At 45.3% G+C, this 24,782-nt stretch overlaps 1 protein-coding gene across 3 annotated transcripts in view; it reads left to right on the forward strand.

Moving 5' to 3' along the window:
* The window catches only part of LOC140728172 (bifunctional purine biosynthesis protein ATIC-like), a 50,375-nt gene that overhangs the window by 17,192 nt on the left and 8,401 nt on the right, over positions 1-24,782 (forward strand). For all 3 annotated transcript variants that reach the window (XM_073046475.1, XM_073046476.1, XM_073046477.1), the window contains exons 5-13: positions 4,436-4,524; positions 5,700-5,851; positions 6,988-7,144; positions 9,581-9,706; positions 10,888-10,995; positions 12,404-12,489; positions 21,260-21,349; positions 21,776-21,904; positions 23,171-23,263. In XM_073046475.1, coding sequence (XP_072902576.1) covers positions 4,436-4,524; positions 5,700-5,851; positions 6,988-7,144; positions 9,581-9,706; positions 10,888-10,995; positions 12,404-12,489; positions 21,260-21,349; positions 21,776-21,904; positions 23,171-23,263 — 1,030 coding nt within the window. The remainder of the gene's footprint in view (positions 1-4,435; positions 4,525-5,699; positions 5,852-6,987; positions 7,145-9,580; positions 9,707-10,887; positions 10,996-12,403; positions 12,490-21,259; positions 21,350-21,775; positions 21,905-23,170; positions 23,264-24,782) is intronic.

Raw genomic sequence — 24,782 nt, forward strand, 5'->3', positions numbered from 1 at the left:
AGCCATCCCTTAGCGTGGTTCTCAGGAAGTTAATAACAGCTTATTCCGCTGTGCAGGACATCACATCAGGAACAATCTCCTTGTCTCCTCTTGTACGTGGGACGAGGTAGGGTGGTTTTTCACTGTCCTCTGTCCAGTCTGCTTGGCCAGGGACTTGCGCAGAGCCCATCTTTAGCTCCTCAGGGCAAAGGTGCCCCTTCTGAGGGCGCCGTGTTCCTTCAGTGCCCGGAATCCCAGTGTTCTGAGCTGAAGTCTCTGAGACGGCAGCGAGCTGAACCCGGGACATCCTGACTCCGTGGTGAGAGTACTGGCCTGCGTGAGGAGTGTGCACGAAGCCCCTCAGCAGCAGGATTTCATGGTCTGCGTGTAGTAAGTGTTGAGAGTTCATGCTCAGAAGGGAAATCCTCACAACAGGATATGTTCTGCTGGATGCTCGGAACTGGAATGTTGCTGCCTGTCAGTGCAGTCTGAAAGTGGTGGCAACAAGTGAGGGAGTACCCTGCCTCATTCTCCAGCTCGACACAGGAGCCGGCTTCCTGGGTCAGCTGGGGGTGTTTGTCAACAACCCACCCCCCGATGAGGCTTCCTTGGGCTGAGTTGTTAAATCTGTTCCTCTCCCCGGGGGGGCTGCTGTCCAACCCATGAGCACTTTCAACAGCTTCTGCCCATCTCCGGCACCTGTTCTGTACTCGTTGGAATTTTCATCTCTGAACGCATTTAGATGAAATTATTTCGAGAGGACGAGTGTATGAAATTAAGGATGTAATGCTGAGGCTTCATGAGACATTGGTCAGACTGCCCTTAGAGTGTTGTGAGCAGTTTTGGGCCCCTTGGTGGTGAAGGGGTGTGCTGGCATTGGAGAGGGTCCAAAAAAGGTTCACTAGAATAATCCCAGGGGTGAAAGGGTTAATGTTTGAGGAGTGTTTGATGGGTCTGGGCCTGTACTCACTGGAGTGACATGGATGGGGGGGGATCTTGTATAAACCTATCAAATATTGAATGGCCTTGATAGAGTGGATGTGGAGAGGATGTTTCATATACTGCATTGGGGGGGTCCAGGACCAGAGGCCGCAACATCAGAATAACGGGATGTCCCTTCATAACAGAGATGAGGAATTTCTTTAGCCAGAGGGAGGTGAATCTGGAATTCATTGCCACATATGGCTGTGGAGACCAGGCCTTTGGGTATATGTAAAATGGAGGTAGGTGGGTTCTCGATTGGAGAGGGTGTTAAAGAGAATTGGGTTTGTGGGGATGTTAAATCTGGCATGAGTGAAGAAATGTTATCAGCAAACCTTACTTGGCAAGCTTTCTTGTGGGTTGGGGGGGTGGTGGGGGAGATAGTAAAATGAAAGCAATTAGGAATGACATTTCAGAAACTGGCTTTTATCTCAGGATCTCAGAATCCTTCAAAGCTAATTCAGTCAGAATGAAGGAACTGAAACCATGATTACCTGAAGAAAGTAGCAAAGCCCAGCAGCCAACTTGTACACGGCGTACTCCTGTAAACAGAATCCCGCTCACAGCTAAGTGATTGTGGATGTCTGTTTTGAGTGGTGGTGTATAGACAAAGGGGTACATCTCTGGCCCGAATCGATACTCTCGATGGCGTAGCACTCCCACTGCAATGACAGCCGTTAATATACACCCACACCAACTGGCATCATTTGAGTTGAGGTGGGAGCGCTACAAACTGGCCCACGTCTGAATTCAGGTGGCAGAGTTGGAAAATTGTGTTCTGTTCTGATGCCCTTATTATAGGAAGGATGTGAAACCTTTGGCGAGAGTGTAGAGGAGGTTTACCAGGATGCTGCCTGGATTTGAGAGGATGAGCATTAATGAGAGTTTGGACAAACTTGGCCTGTTTTCTCTGAGGAGAAACTATAAAACTCTGATTAGACCACACAGAATATTGTGTTTGTTTCTGGTTGCCTCATTTTGGGAAGGATGTGGAAGCTTTAGAGAGGGTGCAGAGGAAACTGCTTGGATTAAAGGGTGTGTTTTGTGAGGAAAGATTGAGTGAGGTAGGTCTTTACTCTTCGAAGTGGAGGGGGGGGTGAGAGATGACTTGATCGAGGTGTACAAGATGAGAGGCATTGATTCACTTTTTCTGGCTAACATGAGGAGACAATTTTATGGTGATTGGAGGGGCCAGGTAGGTTTTTGAACATGGAGTGGTGGGTGCGCATGATGCCCTGGTGTTGGAGGCAGAAACATTTGGGGCATTTAGGAAACTTTTAGATGGGTATAAGTATGAGAAAGAGTGCAGATGCTGAATATCCAGAGCAACACACACACAAAATGCTGGAGGAACTTGGCAGGTCAGGCAGCATCTGTGGAAATGAATGAACAGTGGACATTCCAGGCTGAGACCCCGGGCAATAGAAAAACGGAGGGCTGTGGAAGAAGGAAGAGTTACTGACCTTGGAGTGGACTAAGAAGGGCCTGTGCTGAGTTGCGATGTTCTTCATTCTGGTAGAGCAGCTCGTGGGGCTGCTGCACACAGTGCACATTCCTGACCTTGGGGGTCGTTGTGCATCAGAGGTTGCACGTTCCCCCTGTGTCCCAGTGGCTATCCTCCGGCTGCTCCTGTTTCAGCGGGGTGACAAGTGCTGGTGAGGGGTGGAGTCTGGAGAGAGTTGATGGGGATGTGGGGAGAATAGAAGTAAATGATGTATGTATGATTTGTTTAATGGGGGTGGTTGATGTTGGTGACTTGACTGGTCAGTGAGGCAATGTAGACGCTGACCTTAGCAGAAAGTTAATGAGTACAAGAGCAATAAGATCTCTGGTTTCCAGGTCATTTGTATAAGGGGTCAGAGTTCAGGAGGTTTCCCAGCAGTTAAACACTTCACATTGGCGTCGCCTATGGAATATGGGAATTTCTGCTCTCACCTTGTCCCTTTAAAATAGATGGGAAATTTGGTGCTTCTCTTTTGCCCAGCATCCTTCTCATGGTTAGCTGACTGGGCGGGGGGGGGGGGGAGGTCTCGGCATGGCGCCCGTGACTGTACTGGGGATGTGTCTGCTCTGCAAAGACCCCACTTAGTGAGGCGCAGGAGAACGTTGGGCCACAGGTATCCAGCGGAGCAAAGCTGGTGCTAAGGCGTGGGTTAATCTGGAGAGACACTGTGGCATAACAGGAAATGCAGTTGCCTAGTGGCTCCGGTGACACAGGTTTGTGTGATCTCTCTGGGATGTGCATGCTCCTCCCGTGACCGAGTTCCTCCCCCAGTGCATCGGTGTCCCCTTAAGTCCTGGAGGTGCACCAGGTTGTTTAATAAGCTGCTAAATATTTATCCCTAGTGTAAATGTATAACCGAGTTCCATGGGCAAGTGTGTGAGAGACTAAGTTGCAAAAGGATGTGAGGAATTGGGGAGGGCTGATGAGTTGATTTGGACCTTCTGTGTCCTCAGAAGATGAGTGTTTGATCACTGGTCTGTTCATAAGTTGGCTTTTGAATACAGTTACAAATGCTCACCTGACAACTGAAGCAGAAGTTTCTGTGTTTTGTCGTCGTCTTGAGGTACTTTAGGATGTTTCCGTGCTGAGGCTCAGTGGGTAGCAACTCGAGAGGAGGCATCTTGGCTCGTACGGTTCAGGTCCCAAACCAGACAGGTGAGCAGCTAAACATTGCTTACGGGGACTACCGCAGTTCAGGATGAGTTGAATCTCTGAGTCCACTAGGAAGGCTAAAGCCTGGTGTCTGCAGGCCTCAGTCCTCCTTCGCTGGAGGCCTGACCTGGGGTTAAAGGACCGTGTACAGACGTGGTTGCGAGGGAAGAAAGGGGCTTGTTTTGCTCAAGACGTACAAAAAAGCTGGATGAACTCAGCAGGTCAGGCAGCATCCGTTGAAAGAAGCAGTCAATGTTTCGGGTTCAGACCCTTTGTCAGGACGAAGGGTCTCGACCTGAAACGTTGACTGCTTCTTTCAACGGATGCTGCCCGACCTGCTGAGTTCATCCAGCTTTTTTGTACGTCTTGATTTGACCCCAGCATCAGCAGTGCAGCTTGGGTTTGTTTTGCTGTGTTTTGTTGCTCGTTGTGTTCTGTGTTGTTCTGCCGAGCAGCGTGGGCACGCTGAATTGGTGCCGGAATGTGTGGTGACACTGAAGTTTGGCCCCAGTACACCCTTGAGTTGTGTTGGTTGTTAACACAATTGAGGCATTTCTCTGTAGGTTTCGACATCAGCGTGATAAATAATCTTGAATCTTGGGAGATTAAGCTGAAGTCTGCTCTTTCTCTGTGTGTTTGGCTCAGTGTGGCTGACAGCAGGGGAGTTATGTATTGTGAACAGTAGTTGACCCTTGACCAACATTGCCTCTTGTGCCATCAGCTCTCCAAAGCTCACCTATAGATGATTTGGTGCTCTGCGTGCTTCCTTCTCACTCTTCACAGCTACTTTTTTGTTAATTTGTTCTATCTCGCCCTCAGGGTTGTCGTCTGCAACCTGTACCCATTTGTGAAAACGGTCTGCGCTCCGGATGTGACCCTGGCTGAGGCTGTGGAGCAGATCGACATCGGTGGGTGTCCGGCTCGAGTTTGATTTACTTGCAGTCGAGTAGCTTTGAAATCTCTTTATGTTGCCAGTTCTCTGTGCCCCTCCTTGTAAGAAAGGGTGTGTGTTTTCGTGGCACTCTTTGTGCCCTCGGGATCGAAAGGCATTTTGAGTCAGTGATTGAACATGGAAAGTGGTGCAGTGCGAAGTCGCCCAAGCATCGAGGGATATCCGCTTGTGTTTTGCTGGTTAAATAACTACCAACCGGCAGGGTCTCTTATCATCTCCTTGAAGTGCAGAGTGGGGAGGTTAATGGGTTGTCCAACTTTGAGACTGACTCCTGGTTCTAGACATATCAGCCAGTGGAACTATCTCCAGCCAACAACCCACTAGACCTTCACATGCCAGTTCACTCGGGCATCCTTGCCTCAGAAGCAGTGCCAAGTGGAACAGTAAAGTCCACATTCAAGCACTTAGGAAACATATTATTGCTGGTCTTTATTATTATCGGTGAAGACATCTTTGTTCCAGTTATCTAGACATGGAGTATTTTGAATTCTTTCTGCCTAAAGGAAATATGTAGATGATGGGGTGAATGCAGGGAAGGTTCACCATATTAATTTCTGGGTGGAGAAATTAAAACGTATGAAGATCGTACGGGAAGGGTTAGGTGGTTCCCTGATTGTAGTGTTGAGATTGCTGGCCCGCAATAAGGGGTGTCTCCTTATAGAAACTCCCTAAGAGAGTTCTCGAAGAAATTTTCTTACTAAGTTAGGTGGGGGGGGGGGGGTGGAGATGTGGGGTGAATTTGTGGAACACTTCACCCTAGAGGGCTGTGGAGGCTGGGTCACTGATGGTGAGGGGTATGGGGTTAGTTAGTGCAGGGAAGTGGAGCAGAGGTGAAAGGTCTTCTGGAGTGGAGCAGGCAAAAGATGCTGAAGAGTTCTTGTGTTAGCTGGGAAGTCTCATTGAATGAGCTAGATTATTCAAGTATCTGAGGCAAGTAACCTCACTAAAATATTCCATTAAGGAGTCCACCTCCTTGGGTGAAGGTTGGTTGTTCTGTGCCTTGTGAGTGAGAACGGGGAGGGGTTTCATGCTGATCTGTGATTGGGTTTGAGGTTTTTAGCATCCCTTTTATTTCCAATCTCTGACCACCCATTGCCTTTCGTGCTCAGTGTGCCCTCTAACTTCCCAAAGGTGGTGTGACCCTGCTGCGGGCAGCTGCCAAGAACCAGAGCCGGGTGACAGTGGTGTGCGACCCCAGTGACTACAAGGCCGTCGCCCTGGAAATGGAGGCCTCGGAGCAGAAGGACACTTGTGCAGAGACCAGGAGAGCCTTGGCGTTGAAGGTATAGAAAACTCAGGACTGACTTTGGAGCGGGTGGGGAGGGGTCTCGGATTTCTTTCCTTGTTTCCTGTCCCCCTCTAGCTGTTGTAAAGGCCTCAGCGTAAGTGATTCATTCTGTCTTCACCGATTTGATTTTGGCCTTTGTGTGAATCAAATTCAGGTTTTTATCACAGACGTGTCATGAAATCTTTTGTTTAGTGCCAGAAGAGTGCAAGGCATAAATAAATTGTCTGTCTTCTCCTCCCCTTGACCTTTCCTACCCACCTATCACCTTTCAGCCAGCCTCTCTTCCCCCCCACCCTCCCCACCTTTTAATTCAGCCATCTCTCCCTTTCCTCTCAGTGTGATGAAGGGTCTCGGCCTGAAATGTCGACTGTTCACTGTTTTCCATAGATGCTGCCTGACTTGCTGAGTGCCTCCAGCATTTTGTGTGTGCGTGTGCGTGCGTGGGGCGTTGGATTTCCACCATCTGCTGACTTTTCAATGTTTGTGTTTTAAAGAAAGTTGTTATAAGTTATAATCAGAATACATAGTGCTGAAGAGGAATAGTGAGGTAGTGTTCGTGGACCTTTCAGGTGGGGGGGGAGGGGGTAAGAGAAGCTCCCAAAGCGTTTTGTGTGCTTCTTCAAACTCGTGCCTCCTCCAAGATGGTTGTTGTGAAAAGAGGGCATGTCCTGGGATTTTGAGGGTCCATACTGTCTTGAGGCATTGCCTTTTGAAGTTGTCCTGATGTTGGGGAGGGCTGCAAACCTCGGTAGCCTCTTTCAGTCTTGACGGCCGGCCCACGGGCTTGTCAAACCTCGTGAGGGACTGGGATTTGGCTTGGCCTTTGCGAACTGGCTCGGAGGTTCTGGGGAATCGCTGGCAACCGGGCTGCGGCCAGGAGTCTTCCATCCGCGATAAACCGACCTCCTCGTCGGGCGTGTCCAAACCAAGCTCAGGGTTTTGTTCTTTGCTCTCATTCTGCTGGGTACCTGAGGTCTCTACAGCTGGGTCCTGCTGGTCTATATTACATTCATTAATGGGCTCTCCAAACCTTTGTCTTCGATGCCGTTGTCTTTAAAAGTACTACATTGTGGTCCAGGTTCTTGCAGCCAAGCGAAGCCAGTGGTTTAACTGTCGTTCTCTCTCCCCGAGGCCTTCACTCACACAGCCCAGTACGATGCAGCGATTTCCGATTACCTCCGGAAGGAGTGTGGCCAGGGACAATCCCAGCTCCAGCTGAGGTACGGGATGAATCCCCACCAGACTCCGGCGCAGATCTACACACTGGGGCCCAAGCTCCCCTTCAAAGGTTAGCAAGCAGTCGCCAAGAGCTGGGGTGCCTGGGTGATGCCTGATTGGAGGCTGTTGGGGGACGCTGGTTTGTGCAGTGCTTGCTCGTGATGCCTCAAGCTTCTGTCGTGTGCACGCTCTCGTGCGGTCGGGCATGCAATTGCTGCTGCGTGCACGGCAAGATCTGACGTGAGTGTGTTCCTGTGGAACACAGAGGACAGCACCAGTGACCTGGGTTGAGTCCTGACTGCAGTGGTGTCCGTTCTCCCTGTGACAGCACGGGCTTCCTCCCAAAGCCGTGCAGGTTTGTGGGTTAATCGGCCCTCTGTATGTAGGTGGGTGTTAGATCGGGGGATTGGGGAAGCGGCTTGATGAGAGTATGAGGGGTACAAAACGGGATAAGCACACAGTGGGCCGAAGGGCCTGTATCTATAGACTGCCCTTGGTAAATACTGGATGAGAGAACAGCCACTTCTCTACCTGTAGTTGTTGACTTTTGAAATGCTTTTGTACACAGAACATTGCAACACAGTTCAGGTTCTTCGACCCTCGATGTTGTGCTGACCTTTTGGCCTACTCTGAGGCCAGACTCACCCTTTCCTCTTGCATCATCCTCTATTTTTCTGTCATCCACGTGCCTGTTTAAAAGTTTAAGTGTCTCTATCAGGGCGTTCCAAGCACCCACAACTTTGTGTAAACTCCCTCGCCCCCCACGATTTCCTCCAGTCACCTTAAAATTTATGTTGTGGTGTAATGAGGACTTTATTAGAGTCCAAGGCAAAAATTGGCACCCCTGATGTTACAACCCTGCCTTCAGCCTGGGGGACCAGCTCAACGGTCCATGGGCTTGAAGTGACCAGTTTGATCAGTGACTGCCGCATGTGTTGGGGAAGACAGCGAATGCGACCCTTATTCTGTTGGCACCACGGTAGCTTAGCGCCTGGCCAGATGCTTTGCCGTGTCTGTAAGGAGTGTGTGTGTTCTCCCTGTGACAGTGTGTGTTTCCTCCGGGCGCTCTGGTCTAACCCCATATTCCAAAGATGCACTGATTAGTAAGTTGTGGGCATGTCATGTCGGCACTGGAAGAATGGCAAAACTTGCAGGCTGCCCCCCAGCACATAAGACCATAATACGTAGTAGGATGAGGCCATTTGGCCCATTGAGTCTGTTCTGCCATTCAATCATGGCTGGTCCTTTTCTCCCCTCCTCAGCCCCACTCCCCAGCCTTCTCCCGATAACTTTTGATGTCATGTCCAATCAAGAACCTATCAAGCTTTGCCTTAAATACACCCAATGACCTGGCCTCCACAGCTGCCTGTGGTAATAAATTCACCACCCTCTGGCTAAAGAAATTTCTCCGCATCTGTTTTAAATGGATGCCCCTCTATCCTGATACTGTGCCCTCTTGTCCTAGATTCCCCCACCATGGGAAACATCCTTTCCAAATCTATCTAGGCCTTGCAACATTTGAAAGGTTTTAATGAGATCCCTCATCCTTCTGAATTCCAGTGAGTACAGACCCAGAGCTTCCTTGTGTGATAACCCTTATATTCCCGGAATCATCCTTGTGAACCTCCTCTGAACCCTCTCCAATGCCAGCACATCTTTTTTAGATGAGGAGCCCAAAACTGTTCATAATACTCAAGGTGAGGCGTCACCATTGCCTTATAAAGCCTCAGCATCACATCCCTGCTCTTGTATTCTAGACCTCTTGAAATGAATGTTAACATTACACTTGTCTTCCTCACCACCGACTCAACCTGCAAGTTAACCTTTAGAGCGGTGGTTCCCAACTTTTTTTTGGCCATGCCCCACCTAATCACCTCTAAAATCCTGATGCCCCCTGTGGTGATATATAATTCTTATTATTCAAAAAGTGAACTATTCACCTGGAGGAAGCCTAAAAGACCATTAACTTGGTTTAAACAAGCTTCAAATTACCCCCCTGTGGGGCGTACGCTCCACGTTGGGAACCACTGCTTTAGAGTGTTCTGCACAAGGGCTATCAAGACCCTCTGCATCTCTGCGTTTTGGATTTTCTCCCCGTTTAGAAAATAGTCCATACATTTATTTCTACTACCAAAGTGCACGACCATGCATTTTCCAACATTGTATGTATTTGCCATTTTCTTGTCCATTCTCCTAATCTAAGTCCTTCTGCATCCTACCTGTTTCCTCCACCAATCTTCATATCATCTGCAAACTTGACAACAAAGCCATCTATTCCATCATCTAAATCACTGAGATACAGCGTGAAAAGAAGCAGTCTCAACACCGACCCCTGCGGAACACCACTAGTCACTGACAGCCAACCATGCCAGTAACTTTCCTGTAATCCTTGGAGTCTGTTGATGATTGACGCAAAATGACTCATTGCACTTTGTTTCGAGGTACCTAAGGCAACTAAAGCTAATCTTTTAAAAATAGATCTTCTTCTGCCTCTCTGCCTTGACAGTTCTGAATGGATCACCTGGTTTCATCAATCTGTGTGATGCTCTCAATGCCTGGCAACTGGTGAGGGAGCTGAAACAGGCCCTGGGTCTGCCTGCCGCTGCCTCCTTCAAACACGTCAGCCCTGCAGGTAAGGACTGGAGAACCTCGGCTCATCATAAATGTGAGTTGTCGGTGCGAAGCGCAAGCCAGTAGGTGCCGAATACACTCGGTGTGAATGGTGAGGTGTTGCCATGGCGATGTGTCTACGTCTCCACACCATTACTGACGTACACTTCCATTAAGCCTTGTGAGTCTCCAGAGCATGCAGCATTCAGCTGGATCCTTCATGTGAGGCCACTCTGTCCTTCACCTTCTTGTTGGTAATGGACTCTGGCACAAAGTTTGGGCTTGTTATTAGCTGAGTAACAATGCAGTATTTCTTAATCACTGGCAATTAACTTCATGTTATTTGTTCTTGTTGTACATTTTCCTTGTAGATTGTAAACATTACAATCTTAGTCCTTATTTTACTTGGCCCGATTTGACCCGATCACTTTCTCCGATTGAACTTTCTTTGTATTGGTGATGCTGCTTGTGTGGGCCAGACTCCTGGTACCTCCCAGGCTCACCATTTCTGACCTTGTCCACAAGAGTTAGAGCCTGGAGTAGATTATCTGTCCATTCTGTTGATATGTTTCCTCAGCTCTCTTTCTCTGGACTAACCCCACATCTCAATATCCTGAATGTTCAAATACCTGTTGATTTTAGAACATAGAATAGTACGGCACAGTACAGGCCCTTCAGCCCACAGTGTTTGCCGACCCTTAAACCCTGCCTACCATATAACCACCCCCCCCCCTCAAATTCCTCCATATACCTGTCTCTAGAACAAAAGGGAATTATAGAACAAAATTTTCATTTTGGGTATAAACAGTGACTGTTCCTTCAAAGTCCTCTTGGGTAGAAAATTCACCACGCCTTTGAAGAAATTTCTTCTCATCTCAGTTCTATATGGCCTCCTTCAAATGTTGAGACTGTGATTTCTGAACCTGGGCTGTGGTTCCAAAGCCAGGGGAAACACTAGCTCCACTTCCTTTACAAACCCTGTTTCAGTGAAATTACTCATTCTTGTAACTTTTACAGGGTAGGGATTTTTGTTAAATGATTTTTGCAGGTTAATGGTTTGGATATTTTGCAGCTAGCCTGTGTTTTGGTTCTGATTTTTCTGTTCTGTTTTTGCTGATTTGCAAATTTGCAAGCATTTGTAGGGGTAAGGGGCTTGGGTGTGTTTGGTACTTTGGTGCTGTAATGTTGCTGTTCTGCCACTAGGTGCCGCTGTTGGGGTGCCATTGACAGAGGAGGAAGCCAAGGTCTGTATGGTCTATGACAAGTTCAGTGATCTCACCCCTCTGGCCACAGCCTACGCCAGAGCCAGAGGTCAGTGCTCATTCTCCTTGCTGCTTCAAGTACCAGGAAAGAGAAATAATGCGACTTGATTGTGGAAAGAAATGATAACTCCTGTGACCGAGTCAGCCCCTTGAAGCTGTTCCGCAATTCCATACCCTTAAATGGCATTAGTCAAAACAGCAGAGCTGCCCAGTGACACTTGACGTGTCAGAGGGCGAGTGCTGACTTTCCACACCTGAAGTGTTGGAGGGTGTCGTAGAGCATAGATCTGTATCGCACAGCAACAGGCCTTCGGCTCTCAGTCTCTGTGCTGCCATCATTCAGAAACAATCCCTCTGCAGCATGGGCTCCACGTCCCTCCATCTCTAAAAACTTCTTAAACGCTGCTGTCATACCTGCTTCCTGCACCACGACATCAGGCGGCCTGTTCTAGAACTGCCACACACTGTGTTTTAAAATAAAATTTGGCCCACACATCTCTCTTAAAACTTTACCCCTCCACTTTAAAGCAATGCCATCTTGTATTTGACATTTCTACGCCATGGAAGAGACTCTCATAGTTATTAAACCACCCCCCCCCCACCCCCCCGTTGGCCTTTGCTGCAGAGCAAGTGGCAGTTGATACTCTCTAGTCTTAGAGAATATCCAAGAGAATACTGTACACCTGGCAGTTAATACTCTCTAGTCCAAGTGAATCCCCTACGACCGAGATCTGAGTTATTTCCTCTTTACTTAATATGTTTCTCCAGCCAAAGTATAAATTACCACCCTGTGTGCAGCAGCGACTAACTCCTTCAACTGTGAATTGTTGGCGAGGAGTTATGAACCCACCCCTGGGCCTGACCCATTCACCCACACCTCACTCACGCCCACACACCCCTCGGCCTAACCTCATCGCATTCGTGGCTGACGTCCCATTTGGTCCCAGATTGCTCGCCGACTGTGCCTGACTCTTCCACTGCAATCCACACCCTTTTCCCTCCCCTCAACTTGTTGATTCTTTGAATGGTTTCAGAGAACAAAGATGCATGATTTCTGCTCTGGATGAACTGAGCAATGAGGCATACTGAACTAGTTTCTCTCCTTCACTGTCCCTTAAGCATCTTGAAGGATCTGCCCATTCCCTTAGCTAGTGTATTTCTTTCTGATTGGTGGTACAAGTCCTCCCCACTTTACGAAAGCCTGACCTTCGTAAAGCCAGTACACACGAACAAGTGTTTGGGAGACTGGCGGGACACACGTGCCATTTACTGAGGGACTAATGCACCGTCTGCCGTGTGGGAGTTCTGTTCGTGGCTGCATTTCCCACTTGCCGGCAGGCGGTGTTGCAAATAGCTCGTGGGAATGGAACCTTGCTATGACCTGGGGCAGGGCCGTCACTCCCCTGGCTGTGGTTTGGAACAGAATCCCTCCCAAACTCTGGCGTTGTCTCCTGCAGGCGCTGACAGGATGTCGTCCTTTGGTGACTTTGTGGCTTTGTCAGATGCCTGTGATGTCCAGACCGCCCGGATAATCTCCCGAGAGGCAAGTCCAAGGAGGGGTTTGCTTTTAGTTTGCGGTAACTGAAATTCCAAAGCTTGTTTTGAGTGTTGAAAAGTGGGCGTTGTGCAGCAAAAGAAAACCATCATCAGCTGTGTGCTTTTATGCAGGACAGGGCATTGCATTTTGTACAGAGGTGCATGTATACAGAGCATCACACACAAAATGCTGGAGGAACTCAGCCGGTCAATAGAAATGAATAAACGGTTGATGTTTCGGGTCGAGGCCCTTTGTCAGGCCTGGATTGGAAGAGGATAAATGCCAGAATAAGAAGGTGGGTGGTGTGGAGGGAGTACAAGCTAGAAAGTGATAGGTGAAGCCAGTGGCAGGCGGGGGGAAGGGAGGATTGAAGTAAGAAGCTGGGATGTGATAGGTGAAGCCAGTGGCAGGCAGGGGGAAGGGAGGATTGAAGTAAGAAGCTGGGATGTGATAGGTGAAGCCAGTGGCAGGCGGGGGGAAGGGAGGATTGAAGTAAGAAGCTGGGATGTGATAGGTGAAGCCAGTGGCAGGCGGGGGGGGAAGGGAGGATTGATGGGATGTGATAGGTGGGAAAGGTAAAGGGCTGGAGAAGAAGGAATCTGATAGGAGAGAAGAGTGGACCATTGGAGAAAGGAAAGGAGGATGGGACCCAGGCGAAGGTGATGGGCAGGTGTGGAGAAGGGGTATGAGGCTAGAGTGGGGAATAGAAGGTGGGGGAAGATAAATTTCCAGAAGTTGGAGAAATTGATGTTCGTGCCATCAGATTGGGGGCTTTCTAGACAGAATACGAGGTGTTGCTCCTCCAGCCTGAGAGAGGCCTCGCTGTGGCAGATCCTTGCAAAATGTCCCGCAGTACTGTGAAGTATGCAGTGTGGAGCAGATATGGGTGTTGCTACATCATATTACAGCAGCTCAAAGGCCAGTGGGCTACAGTGATGCCTACCCGTTCCATCTGTAATAAGGGAGGGTCTAACCACATCGTGTAGGCATTGAATGGCATTGCTGGGCCCAAGCCATCTAATAAGGGAGGTTTAACTGCGTTGTGTAGACATTGAACGGCTGGGCCCTTGCCATCACTTGTTAACAGATACACGTTGGCTTCATTTGTCACGATAAAATTTAGTGTGTTGTTGGTTTCAATGACCAGCTCAGCCCGTGGATGTGCCAGGGCAAGTGTTGCTGTACTTCCAGTGCCAACAAAGCTTGCCTATTGCTTACTAGTCCTCACCCATCGTGTTTGGAATGTGGGGGGAGTCAGGCGCGCCCAAGGGAAAAGGCAAAGCTCCTTCCAGCCAGCATTGGGAATCGAACCCGGATTGCTAGCCCTGGAAAGCGTTAGTTACTGTGCCAGCTGTGGTGGGGGGGGGGGGGGGGCAGCGACATTAACCAGACCCCCAGCTGAAGCATCTCCGTAAATACTGTGGCTACAAGCAGTTCAGAGACTGGGCGTCGCTGGTGAGTGACTCGCCTGATAGTAAAAGTCTTTCTGTCATCTACGAGGCACAGGTCAGGAGTGCGGTGGGCTATCGGTGCCAGCCTGGGTGCAGCCCTGACCTGATTGCCTCTCCCCCATCCACTGTAAACATTCATTACCCCCGGATTCAACATGCAGTGTAGTTGCTTGCCCAGGCTACTCTGCCTTCTAGACCCATTGCTGCTACCACCAAGGAGGAGGCCGATATCTGGAGGCTTCTGTCCACCCTGACTTGAAAAGATACCATCGTCTCTGGGTGTAAATGCTGGGACTCCTTTCCCCATTACCACTGTGCAAGCACCTTCACCAGAAAGTCTGCAGTGCTTCAAGAAGTTGGCCTTCTCTGGGGCAGCTGAGGATCAGTGTTAAATTGCCAGGGATTCCCTCATCCAGAAAAGATATGTAGGAATTTTAAATAAACGTGAAGAAGTAAAAATATTATAAAGGATTCTGGTCAAAAGGTTTAGCTTTTCCTGTCTAGTAACGAGTGTTTTGTTAATCTGGGTTTCAATGCCTTATTATCCTGCCACACCACTTTCGTTGATGTCTGCAGTACCCCAGATTCGAGGAGTTAAACCCTCAGATTAAATTTCCTCTCCTTGCTCTTTTTAACTAGTGTCATACTTCACATCACAGCATCAACGTCCATCTCTCAGCTGGTCTGTTCTCCAGCCTCTCTGTGTCTCTTTGCATTTTATTGTAGCTATATAACGTTTATTCTCTAATTTGCACCGTCCCGAAGTTCTTGCACAGGGTAAACTTGCCTTCAAATCTTTGCGGAGCCCCTCTGATCAGTCGTGCATGCAGCCACGGGTCCTACCTCTGATTGTTTCTAGAACATTTGTCACCACCAAGGTTAAGCTGACCTGGATTTGCTGGGTTTACCCTCGGGTCCAACAGAAGTGCAACGCTGGCAGTTCTCTTGTCTGAGGCCCTGTGGTGCAGACATTTTGGAGGGTTGTAACCAATACAGTCTGTCGTTAACCTAGAATGCACCCCATCTGGACAGGGTTATTCACCCTGTCTGTAAGTACGGCAGCTTGTCCAGAACCTTCTCTTCCTCGACTCTTAACCCATCTAAGTCCTTGACTGCCTCTGAGCTCTCTCTCTTTCTTTTCAAATCTTTTTATTAATTTTTAAGAAAAACATAAGTAAAATATAAGTACAAAACATTTGAGAGTACCCTGTTAATAGATTAATTAACAATCAGATATGTATTAATCAATATATAAAGTCTCCCAAACTCATAGTATTAATGTAAAGGAATTAGGAAAAAAAGAAAAAGGAGAAAAAGAAACCCCCCCCCAAAAAAAACTAAAAAAAAATTTTTAAAAAACAACTAATAAAAAAAAAACTAACCAACATGGGCAATTGCATAATGTTAAATACATACAGTATTGCCGATGACTCCGAACCTCCATCCACACAATTCAGGATAGTAACAATAAGGTTCAGGATCAGACCATTTAATTCATATAAAAATGTTGAATAAATGGTCTCCAAGTTTCCTCAAATTTAACTGAAGAATCAAAAACCACACTTCTAATTTTTTCTAAACTCAAACAGGAAATAGTTTGAGAAAACCACTGAAATACAGTTGGAGGATTAATTTCTTTCCAATTCAGTAAAATAGATCTTCTAGCCATTAGTGTAACAAATGCAATCATTCGTTGGGATGAAGCGGATAAACGCTTTTTATCTATCATTGGTAGACCAAAAATTGCGGTAAAAGGATGTGGTTGGAGATTAATATTTAAAACTCTTGAAATAATATTAAAAATATCTTTCCAATAGTTTTGTAAACAAGGACAAGACCAAAACATATGGGTCAACGAAGCAATATCAGAATGACATCTATCACAGGTTGGATTAACATAAGAATAAAATCGAGCAAGTTTATCTTTAGACATGTGAGCTCTGTGTACAACCTTGAATTGTATTAGAGCATGTTTAGCACAAATAGAGGATGAGTTTACCAATGATAAAATTTTTTCCCATTGCTCAGTAGATATAGGGCAATGCAATTCTTCCTGCCATTCCTTCTTAATTTTTTCTGATATATCTGGCTGTACATTCATAATCATATTATAAATGATAGCTACTAAACCCTTTTGGCAAGGATTGAGAGCCAAAATTCTTTCTGTAATGTCCAATGGACATTCTTTCGAAAAAGACTTTAGTTCATTATATAGAAAATTTCTAACTTGTAAATATCTAAAAAAATGGGTTTTAGATAAATTATATTTATTAGATAACTGTTCAAAGGACATAATGTTATCATCCAAAAACAGATCACGAAAACATGTTATACCTTTTGTTTTCCATAAAAGAAAAGCTTGATCTATAGATGATGGTCGGAAGAAGTAGTTAGATATTATAGGACTTAACAGCATAAACTTATTCAAACCAAAAAATTTACGAAATTGAAACCAGATTAGTAATGTATACTTGACTATGGGATTAGTTATCTGTTTATTCATTTTAAGTAACGAAAAAGGAAGTGAAGATCCTAAGATTGAGATCAATGAGAAATCTTGCACAGATTTACATTCCAAATTTACCCATTGTGGGCCAGCAACTACAGTCGATTCTTGTGTCCAAAATATCAAATACCGTATATTAACTGCCCAATAGTAAAATCTTAAATTTGGTAGAGCCAAGCCGCCCTCCTTCTTAGGCTTCTGTAAATATTTTTTTACCTAGCCTAGGATTTTTGTTCTGCCACAAATACGAAGATATTTTAGAGTCAACCATATCAAAAAAAGATTTAGGAATAAAAATTGGTAATGCTTGAAATAGATATAGAAATTTAGGTAGTATCATCATCTTAATTGCATTAACTCTGCCTACCAAAGACAAAGATAGTGGGGACCACCTATTAGCAAGTTGCTTAATTTGATCTATTAAAGGTAAAAAATTAGTTTTAAATAAATCTTTGTTTTTTAGTAATTTTAATACCTAAATAAGTAAAATAATCTGTAACAATTCTATATGGTACATGATTATAAATTGAAATATGCATATTTAATGGAAAAGTTCACTCTTATTAAAATTCAGTTTATATCCAGAAAAATTACTAAATTGAGCAAGCAAAGAAGAAATAGCGGGAATAGATCTTTCAGGGTCAGATATATATAATAACAAATCATCCGCATATAATGATACCTTATACATCGTCTCCCCACGGGTAATACCTAAAATATTGGGTGATTCACGAATGGCTATAGCCAAGGGTTCTAAAGCAATGTCAAATAATAAAGGGCTTAAAGGACAACCTTGCCTTGTACCCCGAAATAACTGAAAAAAAGGGGATCTTTGATTATTGGTAAAGACCGAAGCTAAAGGTTTATGATATATTAATTTAATCCATGATATAAATTTTGATCTAAAATTAAAATGTTGCAATGTATTAAATAAATATGACCATTCGACTCTATCAAATGCTTTTTCGGCATCTAAAGAGATTACACATTCTGGGATTTTAGATGAAGAGGTATAAACAATATTAATTTTCTAATGTTAAAAGATGAATAGCGATTTTTAATAAATCCAGTCTGATCCTCAGAAATAATCCGAGGCAATATATATTCTAATCTAATAGCCAAAATTTTACTAAAAATCTTAAAATCCGTATTCAGCAAAGATATAGGCCGATAGGATGCACATTCAGTAGGGTCTTTATCTTTTTTAAGAATTAAAGAAATAGAAGCTTCATAAAAAGATTGTGGTAGTTTACCTATACTTAATGCATCTTTAAAAATTTTACAAAGCCAAGGAGAAAGTATAGAAGAAAAGGATTTTAAAAATTCTGCAGAAAAACCATCTGGACCCGAAGCTTTACCTGAGTTCATTGAAAAAATAGCCTTTTCTATTTCAGACTCCGTAATAGGTGTATCCAAAAATACACTATCCTCAACAGTTACTTTTGGAATATTCAATTTCCTTAAGAATTCATTCATTATAGAAGAGTCCTTAGTACATTCTGATTGATATAAGGAATTATAAAAATCTTGAAAGGCTTTATTTATCTCTTTATGATCAATCGTCAAAGTACCATCTTGTTTACGAATCCTAGTAATCTGTCGCTTATCCGAAGCAATTTTCAATTGGTTAGCTAGTAGTTTACCAGACTTATCTCCATATGTATAGAATTGAGCTTTCAATTTAATTAACTGACTTTCAATCGAGGAGGCTAATAATAAACTATGCTCCATTTGAAGTTCCACTCTTTCTTTATAAAGTTCTTTACTAGGGGTCAATGCGTAGATCTTTTCAATTGCCTTAATTTTATCAACTAATGTTAATATTTTAGAATTAGTTCGTTTCCTAACTCCAGCAGAATATGAAATAATCTGTCCACGAATATATGCCTTAAAAGTATCCCACAAAATTCCACTAGAGATCTCTGCTGTAGAATTTATTGAGAAGAACAAATCAATTTGCTGTTTAATAAAGTTGACAAAGTCAGAGTCCTGCAGTAAAACAGGATTAAACCTCCAACCTTTAGTACTAATATATGAATCCGTCACCTTAATAGATAACTTCAAAGGTACATGATCAGATATAGTAATAGAGTCATATTTACAATCCATAACATCTGTAAGAAAATGCTGATCAATGAAAAAGTAATCAATTCTTGAGTAATTATGATACACATGGGAAAAGTATGAGAACTCTTTGTCATTAGGGTGTAAAAAACGCCAAATTTCACAAATAGCTGAATCAATCATAAAAGAATTAATAAGAGAAGCCGATTTATTCGGAAAAGTTTGAGTGGGCTTGGATCTATCCATCACAGGGTTTAGACAACAATTAAAATCCCCGCCCATTATCAATCTATATTGATTCAGATTGGGAAAGGATGTAAATAAGCATTTAAAAAATTCAGGACAGTCAGTATTTGGAGCATAAACATTAACTAAAACAACTTTTTGATTAAAAAGTAAACCAGTAATAAGCAAAAATCTACCTTGCGGATCTGAAATTGTTTCATGATGTATAAAAGCAGTTGATGAGTCTATAAAAATAGAAACACCTCTCACTTTGGCTTGCGAATTTGAGTGATACTGTTGGCCCTTCCAAAACCTAAACAACCGCTGACTATCCACCTTCCTTACATGAGTCTCTTGTACAAAAATAACATTAGCATTCATTCTATGGAATACTTTGAATATTTTTTTCCATTTGATCGGATGATTTAAACCATTAGTATTCCAAGAAACAAAGTTAATAGCCTTATCCATATTGACAATATATATTTTACAGTTAACACATAAGTTTGAAAGAAAAGTGAACTCATGAACCCGGAAGAAGGAAGTAAGTTCAAAGGGAAACCGGAAGTCACAGCACTGCAGCCATTTTTGTAGTTTCATATAAGCCCATGAAATAAAACTAAGCAAAAAGCAAGCAAAAAAAAGAGAAAAAAGAAAAATCCCCCTCCCACCACCCTCCAAACCCCAGGAAAAAAGCCAAAAAGAGGCAAGCGAGCGATCTAATACTAAAATTACCCCCTTGTCTCAAGACGGCAACTCGAACGTAACAAAGTTTAAAAAAAAATACAAACAACCCACATTATAAAAAAGGGTTGATATAACAGAAGTTAAAATATAAAATTAGTGTTATAAATGTATATAAACAAAAGGGTTAAAAAAAAGAATTAAAACAATAAATGAAAGTTTAAAACTTTCAAACACATCAAAACAGTTATGACGCTCCAAACACTGGAGTCTGTCGGGAAGAAGAAATTTTTTTTCCCAATCTTAATATTCAAATGTTAAAAGTGTAAAAGAGAGTGTATATTGATTTAAAAAAAGAAAAGCAAAAAGGAAGAAAAAACCCTAATAAGTTATTTTCAACGCTAATAGATTAATAATATGAAAAAATATAAAGTCAGAATAAACCCAGCGAAAAACAAGCTTTAACCGTATGTAAGAAATACATATAAACCATATCAAAAAAAAAACCAAACGTCAATCTATAACAGATCCAAATCTATAGGCTAAATTACATTGGTCAGCCCGATAGAATGTCATTGTTCCAGGAAACCTTGAGCATCCGCTGGCGATTTAAACAGCCGGAAAGTTCCATCCTGAAGAGTGACTCTCAGGTGTGCTGGAAATAACAGCGCTTGCTTGTAGCCTTTCTGGTGAAAATTCGACATAACCGATCTAAAAGCCAGCCTAGCCCGTAAAACCTCCGGGCTATAGTCCTCCAAGATACGAAATTTGAAACCTTGATGGGTTATCATCATACCTTTTTTACGAGCTGCCCGAATCAAACGCTCTTTGATATGGGGATAATGAATCCGAATAATTACGTGTCGTGGTTTCAAACTTGAATCCGCCTGGAATCTGGAAGCCCGATGTGCCCGATCGATTACCGGGGGAGTATCTAGTACCTCTGAGCCCAGTACATCCACTAGAAATTTAGAGAAGAAAACGGTAAGATCACCGCTTTCAAATTTTTCCGGGATCCCAATTAATCGAAGATTTTGTCTTCGAGAGCGATTTTCCAAATCAGTAATTTTAACTTTATAGCGATCCATCTGTTGGAACGTCGGTTTGCTCTTCTTGTATTTTTTCAATTATATGATCTTTCTTAAGAGCGGCTTCTTCAAGAGCCAAAATGCTTGTTGTTTTTGTGATTCCAGTGAAAGGGTCTGGAGCTTTTCTTCAAGTAGTTTCAAACGCTCATCAAACCGAAAAAACTTTACGGTTATTTTTCTCTCCAGTTCTTCAAATTTGTCTTCTATAAGCTTCACAATTGTTTCTAAAGTTATCGGTTCTTTCGTCTGTTTCGGTTCTTTTGCTTTAGACATTTCAGCAAGTTGAGAATAATTCAAATAGTTTTAAAAGAAGAATTCTGTATGTTTAGACCCCTTTAGAATAAGTTTAAGGGGTGTTTGTAGGTTAAAAATACGTAAAAGGTTTGGAGCAAAGCCTAGAAGCAGTTTACTCCATGAGCGCCATCTTGAGACTCCCTCTGAGCTCTATCTCTGCTGGTGACGTTCACTCATTTTCTCGGCAGTATTCTGTCTCCATGAGTTAAGTCTCTCTTCTCACCTCCTCCCCTTGTCCCCTGCTGAATACGGAGCTCAGAGGGACGCGATCCCCTTGTATGTTTGCCACACTCGTCTTCTCCTTTCAGGTTTTATTGTGCTCTGTGAGTGGAGCGCAGTGGGAAAGGGGAGGCGATAGGGAGTTGCGTTTCCGTGTTTGAAAACTCGGGAAGTAGTAGATGTTGACCGTAGGGATGTGGCCGCAGAGGCTTCCTGCAGCTTCTCTGAGGGTGTCCATCTTGCAGGTGTCAGATGGAATCATTGCTCCAGATTACGAGCCGGAGGCCTTGGAAATCCTGTCCAAGAAGAAAAACGGGAACTATTGTGTCGTACGGGTAAGTGAATTACGCAGGCCCGTCTGCTGTGACCTAGCTTCCTCATTCACTGGTCTTCAGGGACTGTGGAGCGTGGACCTGGACGGTCCGTTATTTACGCTGGGGTCTCCCCTCTTCATGTTGTTAATGTGCTATTGAGTGGACAGTGGTTGGTTCTCTGTCTAGGGTTTGCTGAGGGAGGGGGGTATCTTTCGTAGCCTTTTATCCCTACTCTTGGACCCCACCCCATGAGTGTATTCTGGTGCAGGCAAACCCTTTAATCGTTCGGGCTAACTGCCTGGCCATACACGTCCTGTGTGTTTACATGCCAGGAGGTTGAGCAAACACGTACACCGACGTTAAGACTGCATCATTAGTAACCATGTCAGAGGAGGTGGTTTAGGAACAAACTGTACCCAGATGTGGAGACTGCTTCTCTTTTCGTAGATGGACCCAGAGTATGAACCAGACGAGCTCGAAACCCGGACTATCTTCGGATTGCACCTGGCCCAGAAGAGGAACAATGCACCCATCGATCGCCTGCTGTTAAAAAACCAGGTCACCTCGTCCACAGATGTAAGTGGTTAGAAGCTTTCCTTCTGATGGGAGATCACAGGGCTGCTGAGACCTTGGTTTGGCATCTCACCCAATGCATACCCTCCCAGCCAGGGACCTGTGCTCGAGTTACCGGAACGGTCCTCTGAAACTGTTAACTCAGCTCAGGGTAATCGACCGACAGGGCGAAACTCTGCATTTTGGAAATCTGGGCCAGTAAAAGCATAAAATTGTGGGAAAGCTTGGCAGTTCCGGAATGACACAAAAGTTCATCGGCCTGACCTGCCAAGTGTTTCCAGCAACTCTTGTTGCAATTTTCTGGCTGCTGCTCGAATCCTGAGTTGAATGGGGTCATCTAATGGAAATTATCTTTTTGGAAATCAGGACAAAATAAGCGAGATTGGGTGCTGGCAATTAAGCCTGCATGATATGGCAAGTGAGGAGAGGTTGGTTGGCTGACTGTTCCTGATTACAATCCTTCACGGACACACTGAAGGCTTCTCTCTGGTTATGAAGAGGGCCTCTTAACTGTAATACATGCATTGCCGAAGGGCTGCTTGTTTTTACCGAGTTGCTCCTTTGATTAGCAGGAGTGCAGGGGTGAGAATCTGCTTTTGTAACTGGACCCCTTTGGACTAGAGCCTAGTGCTGTTGCCGGACGAGTGTTCGGTCTTATCCCCTGACCAGCCTGAAGTCGACCAGGGGTATAATCTCATCTTTGGCTCCTGTTTCAAAAGGGTTCCCGTCACAAGCAGGCAACCGTGAAGTTGTCTGCAGGGTCATGTGCTCGCCTTGAGCCAATGGGGGTGCCCTGATGTCAGAAGGTGATCCCTCTGCCCCCTCTGCTTGGTTGTTCCAGTGGTGGTTTCCAGATCCAAGGCCTGGCTTCTGATGCCCGTCTGCAGTGGGGCATTATTTCAGCAGGGAATACCGCATCCGACGACGATATCGTAAGATGTGGGATCAGAGAGATGCCATCCTGCACGGCCAAACTTCGGTTCGGTTCGAAGTCTGTTCTAGCAGGCAGAGGGCATCCCGAGGGGTTGGGTCTTTTGTGGGGAAGTCCATCATCTTAGTGGCCACTCCTGCTCAAATCACCCAGCCTCTGATTGCCCTTGGCATCCTCCAGACTAATGCAACCGTCTTCAGGGACCGTGGGTCACTCATAAGTGGGGCAGTAGCCTTCCGTTGGTTATTTCACTGGCATTCGCCGAACCCCCTCCCCCACCCTTTCCTCTGTCTCCCCTCTCTCCCGCCCACACTCACTCTCTTCCTCTGTCACCACAGCTGCCGGAGTCTGCCCTGCGCGACCTGATCGTGGCCAGCATCGCGGTGAAGTACACGCAGTCCAACTCCGTGTGTTATGCCAAGGACGGTCAGGTGAGTAGGTGGTCCTCGCCTTCCGGCTGCTGGGGAGGGGGTGCTCGGGTGGTGAGCCGCAGAAGAAGCAGTCGGCCAGGTATGTCACCCGTCCAGGCAGGACCTGAATGCATCGCCCAGTCTCGGTGACGCCCGTTAGCACTTAACAGCAACTAATTTGTCTGCGTGCTGCCTCGTGGCGCCCCGATCTCTCTTCCCCTCCGTGGCTGGATGCTGCTGAGCATTTTCCTCAATGGGCTGAGATGTTGAGTGCTGGGCACTGGAGTGTCAGGGACAGTTTAGCTTTGAAAGTAGCTTCAAAAGGTGATGCCTCAAAAATATAGCATCCATTTTTAATGCCCTGCTCCCCCACCGCCCAAGCCACGCCCTCTCCTCGTTATCAGGGAGGGGATGCAGGAGTCTGAAGTCACATGGTCAACCTTTGAGGAAAAGCTTCTTCCCCTCCGCCATCAAATTTCTGAACAGACAGTAGACCCATGAACACAACCTGGCTACTTTTGCTCTTTTTGTATATATATTTCCAATATATTTTATGTACTTCAAGGTGCCGCTGTCACAAAACAACGTGAGTCAGTGATAATGAACCTGACTCTGATTGGAACCCATTTGCCGCAGGCCCACCTACACACAGAATCCTGTGGTTCAACTTGCCTGGCGACCAGATGTCAGCCCCTTCCTGCCAGAGCTGCTTTTTTGGAATAAATGTGGGAGATTTCGGAGGGAGTATGTTCAGGCTTAGAAATAGAGTATTTCCTTAGCAGGAAGGGGTAGGGTGATGATGGAGACTGGGAACGCTTACCCCCACCACCCATGGAATTGGCTCTTTCTGCTAAAACCGTCCACCTCCTCTACCTCGGACTGGTGCCCTGTGGACCACTGGGTGCCCACAGGAGCTGAGGGTGAGCAGATCCAAAGGTCTTAAAGCTGGAAAGAGAAACATAGAAAACCAACAGCACATTACAGGCCCTTTGGCCCACAATGCTGTGCCAAACATGTCCTTTCCTTAGAAATTACCTAGGGTTACTCACAGCCCTCTATTTTTCTAAGCTCCATGTACCAATCCTGGAGTCTCTTAAAAGACCCTATCGTATTTGCCTCCACCTCCGTCGCCAGCAGCCCATTCCACGCACTCACCACTCTCTGAATAAAAAAACTTACCCCTGACATCTCCTCTGTACCTACTTCCAAGCATCTTAAAACTGTGCCCTCTCGTGCTAGCCATTTCAGCCCTGGGAAAAAGCCTCTGACTATCCACACGATCAAATCCTTTCATCTTATACACCTCTGTCGGGTCACCTCTCATCCTCCGTTGCTCCAAGGAGAAAAGGCCAAATTCACTTAACTTGTTCTCATAAGGCATGCTCCCCAATCCAGGCAACCTCCTTGTAAATCTCCTCTACAACCTTTCTATGACTTCCACATCCTTCCTGCAGTGAGGTGACCAGAACTGAGCACAGTACTCCAAGTGAGGTCTGACCAGGGTCCTATATAGCTGCAACATTGCCTCTCAGCTCCTAAA

This window comes from Hemitrygon akajei, chromosome 5, assembly GCF_048418815.1.
Source record: "Hemitrygon akajei chromosome 5, sHemAka1.3, whole genome shotgun sequence".
NCBI classification, from domain to species: Eukaryota; Metazoa; Chordata; class Chondrichthyes; order Myliobatiformes; family Dasyatidae; genus Hemitrygon; species Hemitrygon akajei.